Source organism: Varanus komodoensis, unplaced genomic scaffold (genome assembly GCF_004798865.1).
Source record: "Varanus komodoensis strain SLA01 unplaced genomic scaffold, ASM479886v1 scaffold44_3, whole genome shotgun sequence".
Taxonomy (NCBI): domain Eukaryota; kingdom Metazoa; phylum Chordata; class Lepidosauria; order Squamata; family Varanidae; genus Varanus; species Varanus komodoensis.
This window is the reverse complement of record NW_025336010.1, coordinates 6675122-6698097: the sequence shown is the minus strand read 5'-3', so window position 1 is coordinate 6698097 and position 22976 is coordinate 6675122. Positions and strand designations below refer to the sequence as shown.

The 22976-nt window shown below is 38.4% G+C and overlaps 1 protein-coding gene across 5 annotated transcripts; it reads right to left on the bottom strand.

Moving 5' to 3' along the window:
* Positions 1-936: 936 nt before the first annotated feature.
* LOC123030441 (matrin-3-like) lies at positions 937-22939 on the bottom strand. Of its 5 annotated transcripts, XM_044444363.1 has the most exons (6): positions 22776-22939; positions 12179-12278; positions 10128-10797; positions 8129-9184; positions 2380-2441; positions 937-1449 (listed from the first exon to the last, which is right to left on the bottom strand). In XM_044444363.1, exons 4-6 carry the CDS (start codon positions 9020-9022, stop codon positions 1404-1406), a joined length of 1002 nt encoding a protein of 333 aa, XP_044300298.1. In that variant the 5' UTR covers positions 9023-9184; positions 10128-10797; positions 12179-12278; positions 22776-22939; the 3' UTR covers positions 937-1403. The 5 variants fall into 5 exon arrangements, with proteins under 5 accessions (XP_044300298.1, XP_044300297.1, XP_044300300.1 ...); XM_044444362.1 differs by lacking the exon at positions 10128-10797; XM_044444365.1 differs by lacking the exon at positions 10128-10797 and having other exon boundaries at positions 22888-22933.
* Positions 22940-22976: the final 37 nt, after the last annotated feature.

The following is a 22976-nucleotide window of genomic DNA, read 5'->3' as shown; positions in this document are numbered from 1 at the left end:
GGGGCGGACGAACCTGAGTCACGGTGCCTGGAATGGTTGGGCTTCTTAAGCTTGCGAGCTGACTTGTCCGCCTTGTCCTTCTTAGGCTTCTTATGGCCTGAGGACTTGTCCGAATCACTATGCTTCCTCTTCTACTATTGCTTATGTGGAGATACAGAGGAGCGTTGTCCCTCTGGCAAAGGGGCACCATCAGCCGATGGGCGGGACGGAGGAGTGGTGGAAGAGGGGGACAGAAGAGCAGATTTGCCCACCAGTTGGTCTGACTGGAGTAGGGCTTGGTCCCACAAAAGTTTGTGAAGGCGGTTCTCTCAATTTTTCCTCGCCTGCTTCGTAAAAGCCTGACAATGGCTGCATTGATCAGTTCCAAGACAGGGAAGGCACAGGTCATGCGGATCAGTAGATGACATTGTGGACCCGCACTGAGAACACTTGCGGAAAGCTGCACGCTGTGCCATTGAGGAAGGAAGAGAAGATAGCAAAGCAAAGAGAAAGAGGAACAGTATTTTTTTGTTTAACAGGGAAAGGGGGAAATTGAGAAGAAAACTTCTAATAGGGAGGTGATAACTTGGAATAGTAACGACTGAAAGAGATAATAGCAACTGGATAAACGTGTACAAACTGAGAGACGAAAAGGCTCGAGGCACAGCGAACGGCGGTTGCAAGAAGAATGAGAAAATGCGGGCACTCTGCCCTTCTATACCATGGTGGGGAGGGGTGCGGAGTTCCCGCCAAAACCGTTAAGCTTTTGAATCTTTCCAGCCATAGGCACTGCGCAGGTGCAGCACCCATATGTGTGATGCACAGAATAATGGAAATATGTAGCTTAACTTGGGCAAATTTAGGAAATAGTCATTTGTACAAGCCAGGTGATTAACCCAAAATCAAGTGTTTTGGGAGGAACATAAGAGATTGGACAAAGGTACAGGATTGTGGACAGACAGGTGAAAGTTTGGCTTAGTACACAGAAAGATTTAGAAAAGGGTTTTGCACAGAATCCAGAGAAACATGATGTCCCTGCATCAGTAATGAAAACATGGTTTATTGTCTGTTGTGCGCAACTGATTCCTAAAGTAAGAAAGTGGTTGAAAATAAAGTGGCATAATGAGGTAACATGCGCTCATCTAAATGAACCAGGAATTAGGTGTGATATGCAAACCAAGTCATTTAATGTTACAGCATCTAACAAGAACAAATCCAAAAATGAAGCCAAATGTATATCTCTTAAGTAAAATGAAATATTTTATTCATCATTCTAGAAGAAAAGACTGCATAACTGAAAAATTATTTTAATTTTTCAGAAAACATAAAGGACTTTGGTAAGCCCCCAATTTTCCTAGGTTGTAACATCAATATTCTCACATGCTGCCAATTCATTTTCTTCTTTTGCAACATTTTTTTTTAACTTACATTCCATGTCCAGAATCACTCTCGGGGTTCCATTCAGGATAGCTTAAAAGAAAAAGGTCAGGTAAGTCATTCTCTGCAATGCTAATGCTGTGGCTAAAGAAATATGACAGAGTTACATTTTCCATTTGAGCATGAAATTTCTTAATATACAAAACAGAATGAATAAATTGATTACTGAAATTTTATACCAACTCTTAACAGGAAAGACTGCTAATACCTTAGCATTTAGTAATACTAAATAAGTACTAGTTCTTATCTTTTAAAGTACTGTGTTATTGAAACACATGAAATTATTCAATTCAGAGGACCAAAGTCATCCATGTTTCTTACAGGCAAGTATACAAGATATCTCAGCTTCCATAACTCATTGCATAGATAGGTAGAAGTTCCATAGAAAACTCAAAATACTGTATACCATGTTAAATTGAACAGAAAGTCTATGTTATGTCAACAGCATGCATCTTTGTACCCAATTTACTTTTAGCTTGAAAAATACTGGGGAGGCAGCAGATTTCAAATGCAAGTGGTATCAAGAGAGTAAGGAGAAACGTTTCTTACACACTAAAGATGGACATACCCTTTCCCCCTGACCAGAGATTCTTTGCTGGTTTCTTGGTTTTTGCGTATCTTGTATTCCTTTTCCAAAAGAATGAAATGCTTCTCTTAAGGCTTAGCTACTGGCATTAGTAGTAATTAATAAGCAATATTTAAAATGTACCAGTCTTTTGGCACTAACCCTTTTGACTTTAGTTGTGGCTGCCTGTGGAATAACAAACCTCTGCTTACCTGGGAGACTTTGGAAAACTGAATTTGACCCTTGGCCTAAAAGATATGATACCCCAAATTATGTAAAAGTGAGACAGAAGTAATTTAGAGGGCTTTCTGAGGATGTATGGCAACGTTTATGAAACACTGAAATGGTGTATTACAATTATAATGAAAAAGAACATTTTAAAATGCTCAAATCCATACATTTCGAGGAGTAGTTGACAGCGTCGACTATGAGTTGCTCCATTTATATGCTGGTTCCACTCCTGCAGGAAAGTATAAAGTCAAAATTTATCAGAAACAGAGTTTTTAAAAACCACACTGCAAACAGCTACACAATAATTTGCAAGTCAACCAAAATGTTAAATGTAAAACCACAAGGAATGCCTTTGTCTTGAGAACAGTACTATGATCAAAAGGGTACTAAAAATATCACACAAATACAATTAGGTTTGGAATTCAGATGTATTTTGCTTTATTATGGCAACTGTATAAATCCCAGTGTTAAGTCAGGTATTTACAGTTCTTTTTTATATTCCCTGTGTCCAACATGCGTATCATGTCAAAGAGCCTTTTGGCTATTGGGCGGTATAGAAATGAAAAGAATACATACATACATACATATCCAGTAGTTGCTTTGTGCTAGTGGAAAAGACTTCTGCACGTAAGGCAAGGCAGTCAACTGTTACTTACCCCCTTACATATTGCAGTCCCCCATACAGTATCCCATACTGTTCCAGAGAGTCCCCCAACTCTCAAGAGCAGCTTTTGAGGGCCTGCAAAGGGATAAGCTAAAATCAAATGCACCCATGCTACACAACAAAAGTATTTTTTGCTAACACAAAGCTACCACTGGATATAGGAATTTTGTATTCTAAAGATTACAGAAACATTAGAAGATGAGCCAGAAACATCCAAAGGGAAACTAGAAAGAGCCCAAAGACTAGTCCGGACATCTTTAACATGGAATCATGCAATTTATTTGAGATGAACCACAAACAACTTTAGAAATGGTTTTCAATATAAGTCTAATGCTAGTTTGCCTTTGGTTGATCCACATCTTCAAAGGGACATATCCACCAAGACTGCAATAGCTAGTTCATGACATTTCCAGTCTGTGGGAAGACAGTAAAAAAACCGGGATTGCTGCACAAGATAACATTTATGTGGCAAAAGGAAGCAAGATGTGATTAGCAGCAAGAGAGGAAATACCCCTTCATTATTTGAATAGCTGTACTAATCAGACAGAACATCTTATTTTATATCACATCCCACATTAAGCAAACAGAAAAGCAGCTTGAAATTCAAGATCATAGAGAATGAGAAGAAACAGGCACTGCTTCTAGCCACCATTCAAGTCTGGATTTTTTTGCCAACCTCTCATAAAAGTGGGAGCCCTTTAAGCATCAGTTGTATGATTTCAGTGCAGACATAGCCATTGCTAAAGTATCAGGGCCAGGCAACTGCACAATTCCTCCCTTGCCACAATTTTGCTACTGGCTTTAACTATAGTTAAAACAATGTTGTTATTACATTGCATTTATATTCCATCTTTTTCCCCTTGTAAGGAACCCAAGGTGGCCTGAAAAGTCTCATTTTATCCTCACAACAACCACCTTGGGAGGTAGGTTGGGGTGAGAGTCTGTGACTGGCCCAAAGTCACCCAGTGAGGTTCATGACTGAGTAGGGACTAGAACCCAGATCTCCCAGGCCCCCAGTCTAACAGTCTAACTACCACAATAGCTCACAATGTTGGCACTAGCTGTTCTCAATATCAATCCATTTCTAAAACAGCTTTAACCCCTGCCTAACATTAAAAAATGGTTAACAATAGTTCTGACAATCCGTAGCTATTATTAATGCTGGCACAGGAAGGGAGGACAATGGAATTAAGAGATCCTGCATCCTTTCCTCCAGTCCCTTATCAACCATTATTGCTATTGATGGCAAACTTTCTATCTCTTGCAAGGAAATCAAAGTGGCTTACAAGCATCTCCTCTCTAATTTATAGGGTTAGGGTGAGGTGCGTTAGGTTGAAAGTCCATGACTGGCCTGCAGTCATCTGGTTGCTTCATGGCTAAGTGGGGACTACAACCCAAATTTTCTGCTTCCTAGTCCAACTCTCTTATCCACTACACTACACTGGCTCCAGAGTGAGTAACTGTTAAGAAGTAAAAACAGAAAGCTTTTCCAGTTACCCCTCTATCTTACCTTCACAGAACAAGCATTTTACTAGATTTCACCATTGTTTCCACAATTTAAAAAAATTAACAGTGGATTAAAGAAACCTGCTGCTCTTAAGCATGTCTATGTTTTCTCTCTAGAGCAAAATTCAATATCCTAGGAATATCAAACTCTTTTTTTAATTACAAAGCAATGTCTATCCTTTATGGCTACAAAGATGTATTTTGGAAGAATGTAGCTAGTGATTGGTGCTCAGAAATGAGAGACCCATGAGTCTGACTAGCTTATGTACCTTACAGAATTCCCTGTACTTCCATAACCCCAAATACAGATTTATTTAAACAGTATGATAAACTGCCCCATTTGCCTAACACAGATAGGTTGTAGACTTCAAAAATCTTGTAACTAGTTAGGAGTTAACTTATGCAATTTTTGCAGCACAAAATACTATGCTGCTGCTGCTATTATTATAATTATTTCATTTCTATACTGCCCTACAGCTAAAGCTCATTGGGTGGTTTACACAATCCATAAAAACAAATGATAGAAATACAATAAAAGTATCAGAAATATCAGAAAAATATTTAAAAGTATAAAACACCTAAAACATGCACAAAACATTACTGCACAATATAAATTTTGTAGCCATAAAGCATTTCAATTAAGTTCAGAAATTTAGAAGGCCTAGATGTATTTTGTTCACACAACCATGCAAAGTAAAGATTAATGATCTTCCAAGACTTCTTTAAAATCATTAGCATTCCCTAGTAAAACAAGATGTTCCTTCCAACTATATCAATGGGAGCACTCAAGACACCATAAATATTTCCAAGAAGAGAGTTTTCAAGGGCACACAAGCTTTTCCTGGTCCTTTCCATGTCTAGATGCAGCATTCCTCTCTGACTCCTACATATTATATTAGCTTTGATATATGATAAACAGAGGAAAGAGTCATGTCAGTGGTACTTTCTAAGTGGAGGTAACGTTTTTCAAAGCCAACTGCCACAGCTCACTGCATTAGTATTAGGGATGGAAGAAAGTTTAATTCACTTCACATTTTAATAAGAAGTGAAAAACAATGTGCAAAGTAGAATGCAATTGTCCTTTCATACTTGCACTTGACAGTTTTGAGACAAAGTATGCATTTTAATGGAAAATTGTGCACAGAAATAGACACATAAGGGAAAACAACACTCAAAATTCATATCTTGAGGGAACTGGTCAAAATACATATATTATAACTAATGCACATTTCCATTCAATCTTCCAAGAAAAGTTGCAAATGGATGCAAAACCTGACAGAAAAAAATGTGAATTCAAAAAAATTATAAATGAAACAAAAGGAAAGGAGAGTCATTCATCCCAGCCTTGGGAGTCCTCCTTGAGATGGCTCAAGTTCCTGCTTAAATCTAAGAAACCCCATTCTCTTTACTACGTATTTCTGCTTATTCATATATTCTTCCTTGGAAATATTAGGAGATAGACTCAAACCCTATTTATTCTAGATACCCGTACAAAGCTTTCTAAAGTTTTGCTTGCTGTAGAAAATCTGTTCTGCCACCACAATGTAGAACTTAAAAATTCCAAACTTGAAACTCTAGAACAGAAGCATCAGCTGTATCATGTATGAAAGCCCTGTGAGCAGAACAAGTGAACTCATCTGAAGTTAGAGTAAGAGATTTCCACCAATCAAGATAGACAAATGTAAACATAAATCTGCCTGCTTGAGGACACAGATTATGATTAGATTTCCTACTTTTTAAAGAACTGAATGCTAGACGTGTGGTTCTACTGTTCTCATGATGAAAACTGCCCACTTGGGCATGGGGGAATTTCATCAGGAAAACAGTGTGCATGGAGTGGGGTGAAGGATTCAATCCCCCATCCCTGTAGTCACAGCTAATTTAGCCTCAGTGCAGGTTAGAAGCTTGGCTGGGTGCTTTCATCTAGGCATTTCAATTGAATTTGTTGCCTTTTCTGCCTCTGGGGACATACATTTATTACAGAAGAAACCTGACCAAAGGCATTCATGTAATATAGTATTTTCCATACTTTCCATTTATATTAAATATCTAAGAAAAAAGGGAAGAGAGCTATTTATACTAGTAGATTTCCCCACTTATCCCCAGCAGAAATATTTTGACTGAGTGATGAAATAGGTGATGTAGGAGCTCTTAATTGTACTCAATCAAATGCATTTTAATATGTATCTTTCAGTTACATGCAACTTCTATAATAATGGCAAGTTTCTTCAGTTGTTGAGAATGCAAACCCTTATTCTGTAGCTTCTGCTTCTTACAAGTTATAGCAACACCTTTCCATTAAGATGTCTGTTTTCATCAGTGTCATCAAGTTTTAAAATATTATAGGCATGATTAAGCTAAAGTTTTTAGAATTGAAAAAGCCTTATCTTTTGATGTCATTCAATGTTCAGAGGTAGGTGACTAGAACTGTAATATGCTGAAGAGACAGATGTTTGAAGGTAAGAGCTTCTGTCCGAAACAGTAGAACAGAATTTAAATGAAAAACGGAGACTTAATTATATAATTGATTGCCATAATTAAGATCTGCTCTACTGCTAGTGTTTTAAATAATTACATCTTTTAATCTCCTGTGGATTTGACATTCATCTCAGCATAATCCACAAAGATGTGAAACTGTGGTTGTCAAGAAAAATGTAAACTTTCAGATGTAAAAGAATCAAGCAGAGAATTCAGATGAGCAAATATGTCATTTCAATTTTTTCACTAGTTTTAAATTCATTTTGTTTCACCAAGATATTTCTCAAGACTAAGGGACACAAGAATCTGCATTTCCCAGCAGTTATTGTGAAGAAAGCATCAGTAACAACTCAATGAAACAATTTTAATCACGGAGTGTGCACTCTTACCTGGAATTACTTAAAAAAAAAAAATAAAAAAATAGAAGGGCAGTGACACCAATAGTCAGCTTTAGTATTCAATCGACAAATAGATGAACAGTTTGCAAAACAATTAGAAAACCTAAATAAAATCATTCTAGGACATTTGTTGTTTTCTTTGAGAACCAAATTATGAATAAAGAGTGAAGTTTGATCAAAAAATTAATAAGGATCTATTCTAAATAGAGAATGCCAATAAGAGCATGATATTGTACAGCAGCAGGCAGATGTTTTAGATTCTAAAAGGGATAGATGCAATATGTAATAATAAAAAGTGAGTCTGAAGTGTTTAAGAAGGTTGTGAAAGGGGAGGAAAAAAATGAGAAGTTTCAGCCAAAGTATGAAAACAGTTTTAAAGTGAATTTTAAAAAGCAAGAATGAATTCATTTAAAAATGTGAACTCCAGTCCTGCAAAGGACTCTGTATTAACTCACTCTGGCCATGGACAAGAGGAAAAAAGCAGAACTTTGCAAGGACGTATCTTAACTACAAATCAATTAACATTCAAGACCGATGGGAAGGAATGCTGAATCTAGCCTCTGAATAACTGTAAAACAAAATTAAAAAAACCCTATCCCAAACTAAGTTAAGAGACTATACAGATGCAAAATATAAAAAATCTAGATGGGAATAGACCTGGAGCTAAGCCATATGGGTGAAACAATATATTAATGTAAAGGCCTAGCTTTGTGTGTTTGCTGATGATGCCCTCAAAATAAACCAAATGTCTTTTTTCACTTAAACTTTGAGAACTTTGTGTAAGGTAATCAGAACACAGAAACTGAGGCAAAGAAACAAGCAACAGGGACTACAATGTAAAGAAAAATAAGCATCTGGTGCTTAACTCACCTTATTAGAATGAACAGGCATATCACAGATAGAGCACAGGTGGGGATAGCCTTTCGGTAAGAGTCCATGGAAGTCTTCAATATTGCTATCTGGAGGAGCACCTCTTTTTTTCTCAAAGAGAGATCTCTCAGGGCCACGACCCATTCTCTCATACTCACTGTCAAATTTACGATACTTATGCGAAGTTTCACCATAATAAGAGTCATCCCTACACCTCTCTCCATCTCTTAATCTGTCATCTTCATAATCCATTCTGTCATAAACAGATTCTTGAGAACGACTTCCATGATCATAGTCAACCACTCGGTTGAGACTAGAACCACGATCATCAAAGCTATCTCTTCTAAAATGCCTTTTCTCTTCCCAATCATCCCTAGGAACTCTGTATGGTGGCTCCCGTGCAGCTGATCTGCCATCTCTAGCATAACTCAGTGAAGGGCCTTCTTCAGCTCTCCTCCTCTTAAGCTGCAGAAGTATTTGAGGCAAGTTTTCAGGAGTGATCTTGTCCTCAGGATAACGACTCAGTTCATCTAAGTCTCTAGCAGACAGACCAAAGCTGGCCAGAATGTTAGTGGCCTGCTCTGCATCTCCACGGTGCTGAGAAGACAGAGAGAGTGTGCCTCTATTTCCAATGTTAAATATAGACTGTAAGGCATGGGAAGATGCACTAGCAGAAGACAGTGCACTATGAGATCCTTGTTGATTCAATGAAGAACTCATTCCAAGATTCATTAAGCTAGCAAGGCGCGCAGTACCCTGGTTCATCCTTCCAAGAGATGCTGGCACATTTAAAGACTGGGTAGCAGCAGCAAGAAGGCCTATTCCTGCAGACAGGTCACGTCCATGACCTTGGGAATCCCTACTTAGAGATGACTGGTGGAATGACTTGGACATTGCTGTACTATAGCTTGTCTATTATGGATCAAACGTTAGAGATGTCTGAAAAGAAAGCTCACTCTAGAAAGCTAGGTAAACTTCACTTCAAAAAGGTAACGCCAAGAAAAGGAATCAATAATGACTGTAGATCTTCTTCAAGCTGAGAAACACCAGACAAGTCTGTAGAAAAACAAGCAATTTTAGTCATAAAACCCTTTATGTAGATGCAGTTTAAAAATGTATGCATCATGTTGATCTAAAAACAATTTAAGGTCTTATATGTCTTTCATTTATGCAACTTCAACAGACTGAAGATGCACTAAGAACTCTATTATACATAACCGCCAGATAAACATGTAGCTCCCCCCAGATAAGTACCAATTTTTGTCTATAATTCTGTATTTTTGTTTTGACGATAAATGGTGTTTCAGCACCTGATGTCTAGAATTGTCTATTTTCAAACCTTCACATTCATATAAGCAGGGTGCATACATCTTACTGATCTAGAATCCAGAAAAAGACCACAATATACTAGTCATGGAACCAAGAACTATAACTCACATTTCTTGGAAACTAAGCCTATTCCACTACAGAAAATGATAAAAGGAACTTAAGAGTAGCCGATATCTGGATAAATATCAAATGAATGAGTTATTAAATGAGACCACGTAAGTGCTATTCAGTAAAAATGAATTTTTGCTGTAAGACTTTTGTGAAGAATGGCAGATTAAATATTTGGTAGAAGGACACAAGACCTCTTTTTCAAGCAACAGTTCGTATGTTGTTAGCACCACATATGAACTGTATCCATGTATTTTAATACCATGCTGTGAACATGGCACAATTGTTTATACTGCAAGATTTTAAACCAATCAAGACCAGACCTCATCATCACTCTTTTGCTTTAAGAAGAGAAATGCTATACCCCTATTTCAATAATTCTATTTGTTAAAGGACATAGGTAGCTATCTTTCAGACGAGTCCTGAATGTTAAGCTACACCCACAGATATTAATAAGATTCCCATGACACATGAAATGACTACTTGTTTAATGAGCATTTTTCCTTACAGAGCTTATCTATCTTCTCCTATGCCAACAATAAGCATTAAAAAGCCCACTCACCTCCAAGTGGCCTTATAAGAAGAGAGGAGCTCATCAGATTTTTCTGAAGTACCCAAGAGTGCAAGTTCTGTGAACTCCCAAGGAAAACCAAGGCCTTAATTTACGTAGGCATTTTTGAAAGTCCCTCTAGCTGCAGCCTCAGAGTACCTACCCGACTCAGAGAATATTTGAGGGATGGGACATAAGCAGTGGTAGACCAATTATTCAGAGGAAATGTATTTCATAATCAGTTTCTCAAATCGCAGGAAAAGACTACAAACCTGCAGGGAAGTGTGCACAAGTATATTTTCTTTTGGAGTTGTATACTATGTTTATTGGTAAGTGGAAGTGTCAAAGCCAGTATTTTAGTTTTACCAAAGAACTCAGCTACTGCTAATTATAAGATGCTATAACATATAGATGCTTAGTTATTTTGCCTGAAAACCTGTATTATATGTACACTTAGATACAAAGAGAAAGCTCACATGCCATTTTAATGTGCAGCTTTCAACTCTGTTGCCTTAAGTGGCTGTTTATGATTACTCAATTTCCCAGAAACCAATTCTGTTACTATTATAATAAAGACAAGTATCAATGTAATATCCAATTACATTCTATTGAATTAAATGGAGGTGAGGAACAAATTGAAAAGCACTGATGTAAATGCAGAACTTGAAGAATAGTCCAGATACTGCAAGTGCAGAGATGTCAATGGAAGTAGAAGAGAAAGAAAGAGCAAATGTCAAGTGACAAACATAATATCCATGATACTAGCTGAACATAAGAATTTCTAAACAAAATAGTATTCTAACAAGTTTCCAAGATGCTGGCAATCCCATGCTCAGCAACAATTTTGCACACAGCTTTGGAACAAGAATTCTTAACTAGAAGATAAATATGCAGGCTTGAGAGCAACCATTTGTCTAGGGCATGTAAATTATTCCCAGACTAGCAGGTGCCAATACAGAACCAGAGCAATATATCCCATTTAAAGATCAGTACAGAGCCTGGCCAGCTTTCAGTACATATGAGGATTCTCTAGCTAGCACTATCTCAGCAAACACAAAGTGACTGAGTTTCCTCCTCAATTGTCTGCAATGGCAGAACTCCACTGGAATGTTTGCTGTTTTACCTCACTACTTTTTGCTTAACTTCTTGAACTGCTGAACTCAAGACCTAGTCATTAGTAAATATTTGAAATAATTTAATACTTGACACTGTTTACATGGAATCAAGGAGGAAGCCCAGATCATGAGTTTTGTTTATGTATATTTTCCCTTTGGAGATATGCACAAAATGCCTATAGTTATTCGAAGATGATAAAAGACTCTGTGCAGATGCATAGTTGCCCTGTTACTACAATGGTTCTTAGCCAGACTTTTTCTGACAGATTCTTGGATTTGTACGCAGGTGCTTGGATGGAGCAGTGCAAGGCCTAACTCAATTTAAACCCAGGGTGCAGTAGATGGAAGGAGTTTTTACATTCATCTGGACAGTCCTGAAATCAATGGCTGTCTTTAATAAAATATATGAACTGGTGCCAGTTTGGAGAAAAGGTGCAGCAGCAAAGAAAGGCATCTAAATGTTACTTCTTTACTTAATATTTAGGAGTAAACATAGGCTAATCATCACTTCAAACTAAGTATTGATGGTGGGAATGATAGGGATATCAACCCTTAGCTGCAAAACAATGGCATAAGTTGCTTTTTATTGTTAAGAGGCATCAGTTTCAGCCAATTAGCACCTTTCCCCATGTTTTAGAAGGCTGGCTCTCCTATGTGATCCGCTCTCTCTGAAGAGGGCATATTCAACCCCACTGAAGCTACTTCATGGTAGGAAAACTGCCAACAATGTGTTTTTCTTGGATTTTTACATTTGCAATTCCTGGACAGCTTATTATCTGCACTTTCAAGAGTCTGAGCTAGGAACATTTATCTGGATTTTGAGAAGTATTTCTAACTTGTTTGCAAGGCTAATTACACTCCATACAAAAAGCAAAACTCTACATCTCTCGTTTAAATTAGCTGCCAAATCTTTGGACAAAATCAGACCCAGCAGCATCTGAAGAGTACCTCCTGACAGAGTTGGGCTGCCCAGCAGATGGATTCACTGCATAGCCTGGTTTCCACACAAGCTGCGACTGCCCAGGCTTATTATGATATCGATGTAAACCTACAAAGAAAAAGGAGATATCAGAGAATGCTAAAAAAAATAAATAAAAAGCACCACAGAATACTAAATAAGAAGGTATAGTATGCAGGCAGAAATTGATTTGAAGAGAAATAAGCAAGACAACAGCAACAACAGAACTCCATATAAACTGGGTTGCTTTTACTTTTCAACTGATTGTACTTAAAAAAAAACAATGATAAAGGAATAGAACCGAGAAAAAAATTGATATTTTCAGAATGTTTAACATTTCCCTACATTACTCATATTTAATCTAGTGTCCCCTAAACAGTGTAGAAAATGTAAGGGAAGGGAAGAAAGAGTTGCTAAAATTATCGCAGCAAAAAGTCATCTCCCACTTTTCCAAGTGCTAATTCAAAGGACACTCCCTTCCAAGTTCTACAATTGGTTTCACTTTCACATGTGAAGATAAATCCTGAAGCAATAGAGCATGAAATCATTAGAACTTTGAACTGAGACCTGTTATGATTACACAGTAAAGTATTGCAACAACTGAAAAACCTTTTTGTTGTTACAATAAGAGATTAAGACTTTGCAGGAGAGTCTATGGTCAGAAATAAATGTTGGTTGGCAAAACTTGCTAGCAAATGGATATAAGCGGAGAAATTGGCAAACATAAATGGAGAGCCAAATTCTCACTAAGGCAAATGAAACTAGTCACATGCCAGAGTTTAAGAATTGTTTAAAGACCATGTCTTAATGGAAGTGTTTAAGAGCTGGAGATCTTCCCTTTGGCTTCTAGAAGCCACCAGAGTGCATATGGAGAACAGGATCTCCTGTCTACATGTGCTGGTTCTGTCCCAGCATTAGAAATTTCTAAAGAATATTTGAGAATAGAAAACATACAGCTGGATATTTTTATTAGAATCTGAAGGAGAGACTTTACATAGAGATGATCTCCCAACTGTTAGAAGAGAGGTACCTGCTAAGGATCAGTCTAACCTACAGTATGAGCATCATACAGAAGAAAATGGGAAAATTATGAAAAAATGACTTTTCAGAGCATCCAAGATGCATTCATTAATATACAGCACCTCTTCATGCAGAATATGTTACTCAGAATGCTGCCTGTCATTACAAAATTGTTACTTTACCTATCCTGTCTCTTGTAGGATCTTGTTTTGAATAGTGTATCTCTTACTTACTGAATAAAAACATCTATGATGTTACATTTTGTATATGGTATATATATATTTGTGAATATGAAAATATTAAGCCATTTCATTTTTTAAAAACATGGTTAGACTATTACACTGTTATTCTAAAACTGATTTGGCAGTGTCAAAATATTACTAATTTCAGTACGATGCCTGAGGCAAAAGATGCCATTACTGTTTCAACAGTAATTACCCACTTTGCACAAACACACTAAAAATGTGAACACTTGGGAGTTCCAAACACTCCCAAGAGTCTATTCATGACTTAAACACAGCCAGAGTTAACTCTTAGTTTTTCCTTTCCCACCCAACACATATTTCCCACAAATTCTTTGTCTTAACCTCTTAATATCAAATTATAATTATAGTTTGACACCTAGAACCATTCACTCCATCATCCCCAATTACAAGCTTTTCCTTCTTTCTATTGTTTTTCTTGCATTTCCCTTTGGAGTGAGGAGCTGTTTTTGGTTATAAAGCTGCAATCCATGTATAGTGCTAATTAAACCATTAGCTTCCTTATCTTAAAGCACATGTTTGGTTAACAAAGGTGATATTGTGGTATATTTACCATTCAGTGACAAATACTTAAGCCTGTAAACCAGTTGATGTTTTAGTATATATTCATGACTTAATACAGGGTGGCACAGGGAAATGGGAAATTTTCAATTGACACTCAATGCATGAATAAACACATTACAAAATACATTTTATGATGAAATGTATTGTACAGGATATGCTTGTACAGGATAATGATGGTAATCAATATTCATTCAATATTCATTTTATGTCTTGAAGATAACATCATGAAGGTGTTGTCCATTTCTCTGTACACATTCTGACAGCCCATTGTGGAAATTCTGTATTGCTTGATATGTCAAGAGGAATGCCAGCAATTGTTCACAAAACTGTTGTGTCAACAAAACTGTTGACACAACATGTGGCCATTGGGTCTGAATTCCTGCACAATCTGCAATTTGTAGGGATGCAACTTCAACTCATGCAGTATACTTCGTCACCCCAAACGTAGCAATGACGTGTTTGTCGAATGGAGCGCGAGGGCTCCTCATGATGGCAGCATGAACAGCCTCAATTTTCTCTGGTGTGTGGGCTGTTTAAACACCACCTGGGGACTTCTTTAAGGCTGAACCCATTTCTTTGAAATTATGCACCCATGTTGTAATCGCATGAGCAGACAGAACACGATCATGACGGCCTAACTGGTAATGACATCAATATTCCCTTTGCACAGTGGTCACACTATCACCGTTCTTATAAAAGGCTTTCACAGCTAATGCCCGTTGCATACCACTCCACTGTTCCATTATCACTAATGGCAAGCAGTTCTAAACAAGGTCACACTGGTTCCAAACAATTGTGGATGCCCCAGGGTCGCCGACTCCTAGTTCCAAAATTTCCCGTTTTCCTGTGGCACCCTGTATCTGACATAGTGCTAATCAGGAGACAGCTTATTCATTTTTAGCCTATAGCCTAGTCTGTCTGACTGACTGACTGACTGACCAGGCAAATGCCACTTAATAATGGCCAAATATCTGAAGTATTAATTTAATGGAATTCTAACAAAGAAACTAACTAGTTAAATATGAATAACTTCAATTATAACCTAATATAACATAACAGGTTTTAGCATTTACCTTGGAATCCCGGAGAACACAAATAGTTACAAGTTGTTTAAAATGAAGCCATAAAAATGAAACCATAATGTTTAAACATTATCTATACAGAGTATGTAAAGAGAATGTTAGAAGTTGTATAGGGCAGAGGTTCATTTCTCAACTGTGCAAGTACAGTGGTGCCTCGGCTCACGAGCGCCTTGGTTCACAACCAAATTGGGTCACAAACAAAAATTTCATGAAAATTTTGACTTGGGTCACGAACTCCGCATTGGGTGGCAAACAAGATTGTGGCCATCTCCCTGCCACCCCGAGTGGGGAAATGGCCATGATCGCAGTTGCGTTCGTGCAGGGAAGACGTGCATGATCACAGGCGTGCTCCTGCAGGAAAGACGGGTGCAATCTCAGCCATCTCCCCCCGCCCCCAAACAGCACAATCGTGGCCATCTCCCCCCCCCCACGCCAAGCGGGGAGATGGCCACGATCGCAGTAGCATTCGTGCAGGGAAGACATAGAGGACAGAAGAACTTGCTGAACTCCAGAGTGAGCAGCAGAAGGCACTTGCTGAGGAGGGTTCCACTGAGGAAGAGGAAGACAGGGAGGAGGTTAGCAGTGATATGATATAACCCATTATGAAAAAATGGAATGAGTGCCAGGATTTCTTTGAGAAGCACCACCCCAACATAACTGTAACAAACAGAGTGTTGCATCTGATGAACGATAACGTGGTCTCTCATTTCTGGAGGGTTATGCAGAGCAGGAAAAAACAAGTGACTATAGACAGATTTTTCACCAAAATTGACCCTGCAGCTAAGAGACAAAGAAGAAAGGAAACCCCTGAAAAAGATCTCCCCACTGTCCTTATGGAGGGGGACTTGCCCTCAAAACAATAACCTCCCCTCCACCTAGGTTAGTGTTCTCCACTGTATTGTACTGTACTTAGTTGCTTTGTTGTTCTTTGTCACTTTGATTCAATTTTTTCTGATTAAAAAAAATAGTTACAGAACAGATTAACCTTATTTACATTGAACCTTATGGGGAAATTTGACTTGGTCACAACCAATCTGGGTCACAAGCAGAGTCATGAAACAGATTAAGTTCGTGAGCTAAGGTACCACTGTACCTTATATGGTCACTCAGTCACTCCTGCAGGCTGGGTCTGCAAAACAAATACCTCCCAGTCCTTACTTTGTATTAAGATTTTTTTAAGCTAGGGAACCATATCCTTAAGGGCATCATTAGTTTCACAAAATTGTTACTCCTTTTAATAGGAAGCTCTGGTTGCAAGCACTAGCATGAATCAAAGGGTAACAGAGAATCAAGGAGGAATTAACATGTTTTAGTGAAGCCTGGGGCCCCCACCCCCCCAAAAAAAAATCCCAGTGAAGTTTGAACTTAGGAGCCTCCAGCAGCCACAGGATTTTTGGGTATCAGCTGGAGGAGGAGAAAGGGGGGCTTGAATTGATTACTTAAGCCCCTCACAGTTTATGGCACCCTTGAGGGACAGCATGGCTAGACCCTGAGCAAGAGCACATTTTGCTGCCAGTCCCACTAGTATTTCATAACACAAGCCAGTCAGTTGACAGGCTACTGTTATGTAACAAACCATGCCTCATCAAGCAACCATCATCACATTAAAAGTAGACAAGACTGGGCTAGATAGACCAAGACAGCTCTGAATGTCTTACACTCAGTGATTCAGTGAAAATAGTGAAGTGCTACTGATACAACCCTCTATAACCTGCTAAAAGGCTGTTTAAATCTTACAGGTTTCAAATGCAGTCCTTGTTAAAAGTTTTAAAGATACCAAAGGTCTGAATACTCTGTCTGAATCTGAAAAAGACCTTTAATATAAGGGTTGCTTTGTGAGAACTTTTCCAGTCAGTCCAGCTACAACAATGGGTGCAAAAGCATCCCAAGAAAGGGACCATGAAGTGAGTTTGAAGTTCATCAATAACTACTGAGACCTACCATGTACAGCTTCCAAATCATTAGGATCTCTTGCCTGAATTTAAAAGAACAAGCCTTAATCTAGCCCTGAACATTGTGAATGAGTCCTAAATGCAAGGCAGAGAAAAGGAAGAAACTGAGCATAAACATTTCACATTAATATCTAACTATGAATATTTTACTGGTTATAGCCATTAGGCTCACGAAGTGAATTACTTCAGAGCAAAAAGGAAAATGCCTGAAGAGGCAGAAAGATTCCTGTCCAAATGCAGGAGTGGAAGAGACCTTACCAAGTTGGAGAAATGCTGCTTTGACAACTGTGGAAACATTTGAAAACTAGGATTCAGAGTATATTTTACAGGGAACAGTATAATCTATTTCACCTGATGATAATTTATAAACATATCAGGCACTTTTCCATCTGCAACAAGTTTGAAATTAAGTGCCTTCGATATTAACATGTTGCACTTATATTGCTCCTCCTTAATACAATTTTACCTAAGAGCAAATGTCCTAATCAACAGAATATAGTAATACCCAGGAGGAGCACCAGTATTTTCTTACATCAAACTATGACAGAATAGGAGTTACTGGTATACATGCAGGGTCTGCCATTTGAAAAACTGCAGCAGGAAGGGCACTGTATCCCTTTCATTCTTCTTCTCACAGTCACCTTCTAGTCTGTATTTCCACTGCTACTAAATGAATCAAGATAAATTTTCCTTCTATCGTAAGATATTCTAACACTCTAGAAAAAGGAATTATTGGAAAAGATATAGATTCTCAAATGTCAAGTCTTTTATAGCGTACATATAATTATGAAGCTTGTTTCTTACATATCCTCCACAGAATATGGAAAATATAAATTCTCAGATAAAAACAAGGCAAATTTTAAATTACACGTATTACTTGGAGTTTTTAGAAGATTGCATTTTGCCTCAACCTAGGCACCAATAAATAAATAAATAAATCCACAATGCATTTTGAATCCAAAATGGTTTCAAAAACCAAGTCTTTCATGTGTTTTGTAAACAAAGAACATATGCCTCAGTAGACACAGTACTGTCATAAGTATGCTTATTTCTAAGTAAGCCCACCAAGATCAATAGAATTTACTCCCAAGAAAGTATGCACAACATTACAGTCATAAACATTAAAAGGGAGGAATACAAGATGACACAGGGCAAGGGTAGGAAACACGGAGTCCCTGAGTGCCAGTGTGCTCCAATCATCTCCTTTAGTACCCATCAAGACACCCCACTCTTCCCCTTTGCTCTACATTTTTAAAAATGTTCTACATTTTCATAGTCAGCTGGCATAGCTCCAAAGTGAAGTAGGAACCACTGGTTGTTACCATTTTAATTTCCTGTGAATGCCCCTGGGCAAGTTACATTGTGACCAGACAGGCTCCATAAACCAATTTTATGGTTGTGTCCAGGACAATTTCTCATATTTCCAGAAAAGCTCACATGGCCACAAAGGCTGTTTGCCCTGGCATGCAGGATAGTTACAGCCTACTTTATCTCCATATTTAAAGAAGGATACAAGTCACTTAGGTACATTTTTATTCATTCATCATAACACGTCAAGTTGATTTATCTATTCATTAAGTTTGTATAAGAGTAAAAAGAATTCCAGACCAAGAAGCAAACTTTTATGTTGTTTCTATGGTGTCCTTCTGCCAGCAGAACAGACATTGCTGGAAGATTGACAGCAGCATCCAATCGATACACTTGACCTCTGCTGGTTCTGTTTTACTTGAGAGAGATTGCTTCAACAAGTGGGTCTTTGCGTTTCTAAAAATACCACATATACGAGCATATAAGACTACCCTTGAAACCAAAAATAGCAAAGCAAAAATTGGGTGGTTGTCTTATATGCCAGGTGTTGCTGAGTCCAGTGACTCTCCTGCCCTCACCGGGGGTGGCAGTGGCGCGCCATTCAGGCTTGGCTGCAAAAGTGACTGGGAAGAGGAGAGTTCCCTACTCTGGGGGAGTTCCTTCTGTGTTGTGTCCTGTTGCTTCACAAGTCTCACATGCAGCTGAACACTTACTCCTGTGTCTGGTGCCCGTCTGCCCTTGCTGCCACATACTGCAGTTTTCAGAGGTACTTGCATTACAAATAGTAACTTATAAAAATCTGCTGTCCAATTAATTGGGAACACTGTTGAAAGCTTTTTTTGATGGCTTACTGTATATACCGGCTTATAAAATGCCCTGTGAAAAATTGGGGGTTGTCTTATATTCCTGACATACAATAAAAACCAGAAAAACAGCCTTGTCTTATATGCAAGTCACCTTATATGTCAACATATGCACTTTTTTCTCAGTCAGGACAGTTCAGTGGAGTTGCCTTCTGCAACCTGCCCTGCTCTGAAAACTAATGTTTTTGCTCATTTTAAGTTATTTTGGAAGTATAAAAGACCTATTGTGTGCAAACAGTCATTCCCTTAAGCACATAACAATAGGATACTGCCTTGAATTTCCCCTCTTGCTGCAGTTCCCATGGGCACCCCAAATCTGTTTCAGAAAAGATACAAGAAGGGACACTTCCACTGCAGAAGTGTCACTCACATAAGGCTGAACTTTGCCCTTTATTTTTAAGATGTGTGTCTTCATAGGGATTGTATTATAAGAGGCATTCCTCCATTAGAGAAGGAAGAATGCAGATAGAAGTTCCCTCTAAAGAGCTACTTCTTAGTTTAAAAAGACCTCTAATATATTGATGAGGTCATATTTTAGCCAATGCAACTTTTAACTGCTTCATTAGTACAGTCACCACTGTGAGATGGAAGTTTGGGGAAAAAATAGGAATTGTTGCATAACAATTAACATAATGAACACACAGAGAGACTGAGCAATTGGATTGGGTATAATGCTCCTTAAATCTAAAGTAAAAATCTATTTATTTTTCAGGTGACAAACCCGATGAAGCACATTTATATAGATAGCTCAGCAGGCATACCAAAACTAGTTTGATTTTAGTGCATTCATTTTTTCTTTTAATAATATAAACTATTTAAAGGATGAGCATGCTGTTGAGTGGTCATGCCCCAATATATCCAAACATTTTCAGTAGAACTTTAAATGTTGTATTCAAGTGAATTTAAATATACTGCCACAGTATTCCCACTGTTTCAGTTAAAGCACTTTTAGTTGTTTAGAATATCTTTAAATATGCATAACTATGTAAAATTAACACAAACTTTGTCAAACAAACAGGTAAGACAGAACTCTATTAAGGGCACCCCTACCCCCCCCCCAAAAAAAACTCCAATGACAAAGTTCCTGGAAACCCCACTTCACTGGTTGCAGTCCTACTTCAAAGTGATGCAACAACATACCCATTTAAAATAGTTCCAATTTTACATATATACAATAAGATCTGAGCTGGCAGGAACTGATAAAGAAAGTTCTTGGGGTCATGGTGGCAAGTTTGATGAAAAGGTGACCCAATGTGTTGTGTTGTTATTGTTATTGTTGCTTTTGTTTTGTAAGCTGTCCAGAGACTTTTAGTATTGGGATGGCATATAAAAAACTTTAAATAAAATAAAATAAATATGCAGCTGCTATGAAAAAAGCAAATTCTATGTTGGGCAAAATGAGAAATGGAATAATCCAAGGAACAACCACACTTAGAATATTGAGTACAGTTCTGGTCATCACAACTCAAAAAAGGATACTGAGAGCTGGAAAAGATGCAGAAAAGACAAAATGATCAAGGAACTAGAGCAACTGTTCTATGAGGAAAGGTTACTATGATATTTAGTGTAGAAAAAGCATAGGGAAGGGTAGGAAAGGGGAGACAGGATAGAGGTGCACAAAATCATGCAAGGTGTATGGAAACTGGATAGACTTTTTTCTCTATCTTTCATTATACTAGACCCCAGAGTGATCCCATGAAGCAAAATGGTGGAAGAGTTAAGACAGAAAAGAGGGAGGAAATTAGACAAATTGAAGAATAAAGCTATCTATGTCTGTTAGTACTGACTGTTACATATTATCTCCAGTGTCAGAGACAGTATGCTTGTATATACCACTGGCTGTGTGCTATTGCATGTTCAGTATGTTGGCTTCCACAGGTACCTGGTTGGCCACTACATGAATGCTGGTCTAGTTTGATCTGATTCAGAAGTTTGTTTGTTTTTGTTAACAGAAAGAACTCTGCTAGCTTACTCTCCTGGCAAAGATTTGTATAAGGGAAGTATGATCTTGGCATTTTTATTTTCCTAATTATTTCTAACATGGAGTTTTCATTTTCATCAAGCTGTCCACCACAACTCCAAAATCTCCTCTTCAGTCAGTCACTACTAGCTCAGATCCCTCAGCTTGCACTTAAAACTTTATTTTTTTTTCTTTTGCTGTGACCTGTTTCTATTAAACTGTATTTGCCATTCTGATGCCCTTTCTCCTAGCTTGAAGAGATCACTTTGTGGCTCCTCACAATCCAGTTTGGTTTTATCAACTCTAAATAGTTCAGCATCAGCAAACTTTGCTACTTCACTGTTCATTCTGAATCCCAGATCATTTATGACTCAGTTGAAAAGCACAGGTCCTTATAAAGAACTCCATGGGACTTCACTTTTTACATCCCTCCAATAGAAGAAATTACCATTTACTCCCACTCTCTGCTTTCTATTTTTAATCAGTTACTGAACCATAAAAGGACTTTCCTCTTTATTCTGTGACAGTTCAATATGCTCAGGAATCTAGTAAGGGAGTCTGTCAAAGACCTTTCGAAATTTCAAAGAAATAACATCTACCAAATTGCTTCTGTTCAAAGCACTCTAGCAGGTTAGCGAGAGGGACTTACCTTTATCTACTATTTTTATTCTTTTTCAGCATAGCTTGTCCCTCATATGCTTTGAATAATGCTTTTAACCAATCTACCCAGAACAGACAATAACCTGTAATTTCTTGGATGATCCTGTAACCCTAGCATTACATTGGCTATTCTCCAGCCCTTTCATACAAAGGATGATCTTGGGACATGTTACATATTTTGTAAGGCCAGAAATGTCATATCTGAACGCTTTAAAAAATCAAGTATGCATATCACCTGGGCCTGGTGATTTACTAACTTTCGATTTGTTAGAAAGCTTACAATAAAGCCCTGTAGGTCAAGGAAGCAATGGCCATTCTTCAAATATACCTCAACCAGTAAGCGATCTATCTGGATATAAGCATCCTTGAGCACAGCAGGCCTGCTTAAAGATAAATATACACAGACCTTAATTGAACAGTGTCGGTAACAGAACTCAAAAAAAAATCGTTTCTTTTCTCTTTTATGCGCAACCCACTGTACAGAAGCAGCCAATAACGTGAGTTGAAGACACCACTTTTACCAACCGAGATAAATTAGATAAAATTATGAACAATTAGGGCCTTCATATAGAAGAACGTGGAGAAAACAAAAAGGTATCGGAGGGAGCCAATAGCAGAAGATGCTTTGGAGACTAGCGCATGCGCACGATCATTCTTCGAGCTCCGGCGCCATGGCCTACTTCCCTGCCCGTGAACGGACACAACCACCCCTCAGCTCCAGTTCCACGGCTTTTCTCCCCTCGCGCATGCGCACCAACTCGCTTGAGTCTAACGGCATTATTTCTCCGCTTTCCTCAACTCTCCCCTCCCCTCCCCTCCCCTCCCCGGTTTCCAACGGTCCAGGCCGAACGGCGCAGCAAACGAAGATTTCGCGGCCTGCTAGGAGCAGGCGCGACCCAGTTATACCACTCCTACCTCAGTAAGCAATTGAGTCTTTCACTTATTTGCCACCGCCGCCACAAATGTAATCTGAAAAAGGGACGAGGGAAAGGGAGGGGGAAACACCCCGAGACGAAGCTGCGCAGACCTCGCTTTCACACGGCTTCCACTAGACCGCTAATCCATGCGTAACGCATGCGCCGTCTCTCCACCGGATGTTCTGTGCGCATGCGCCTC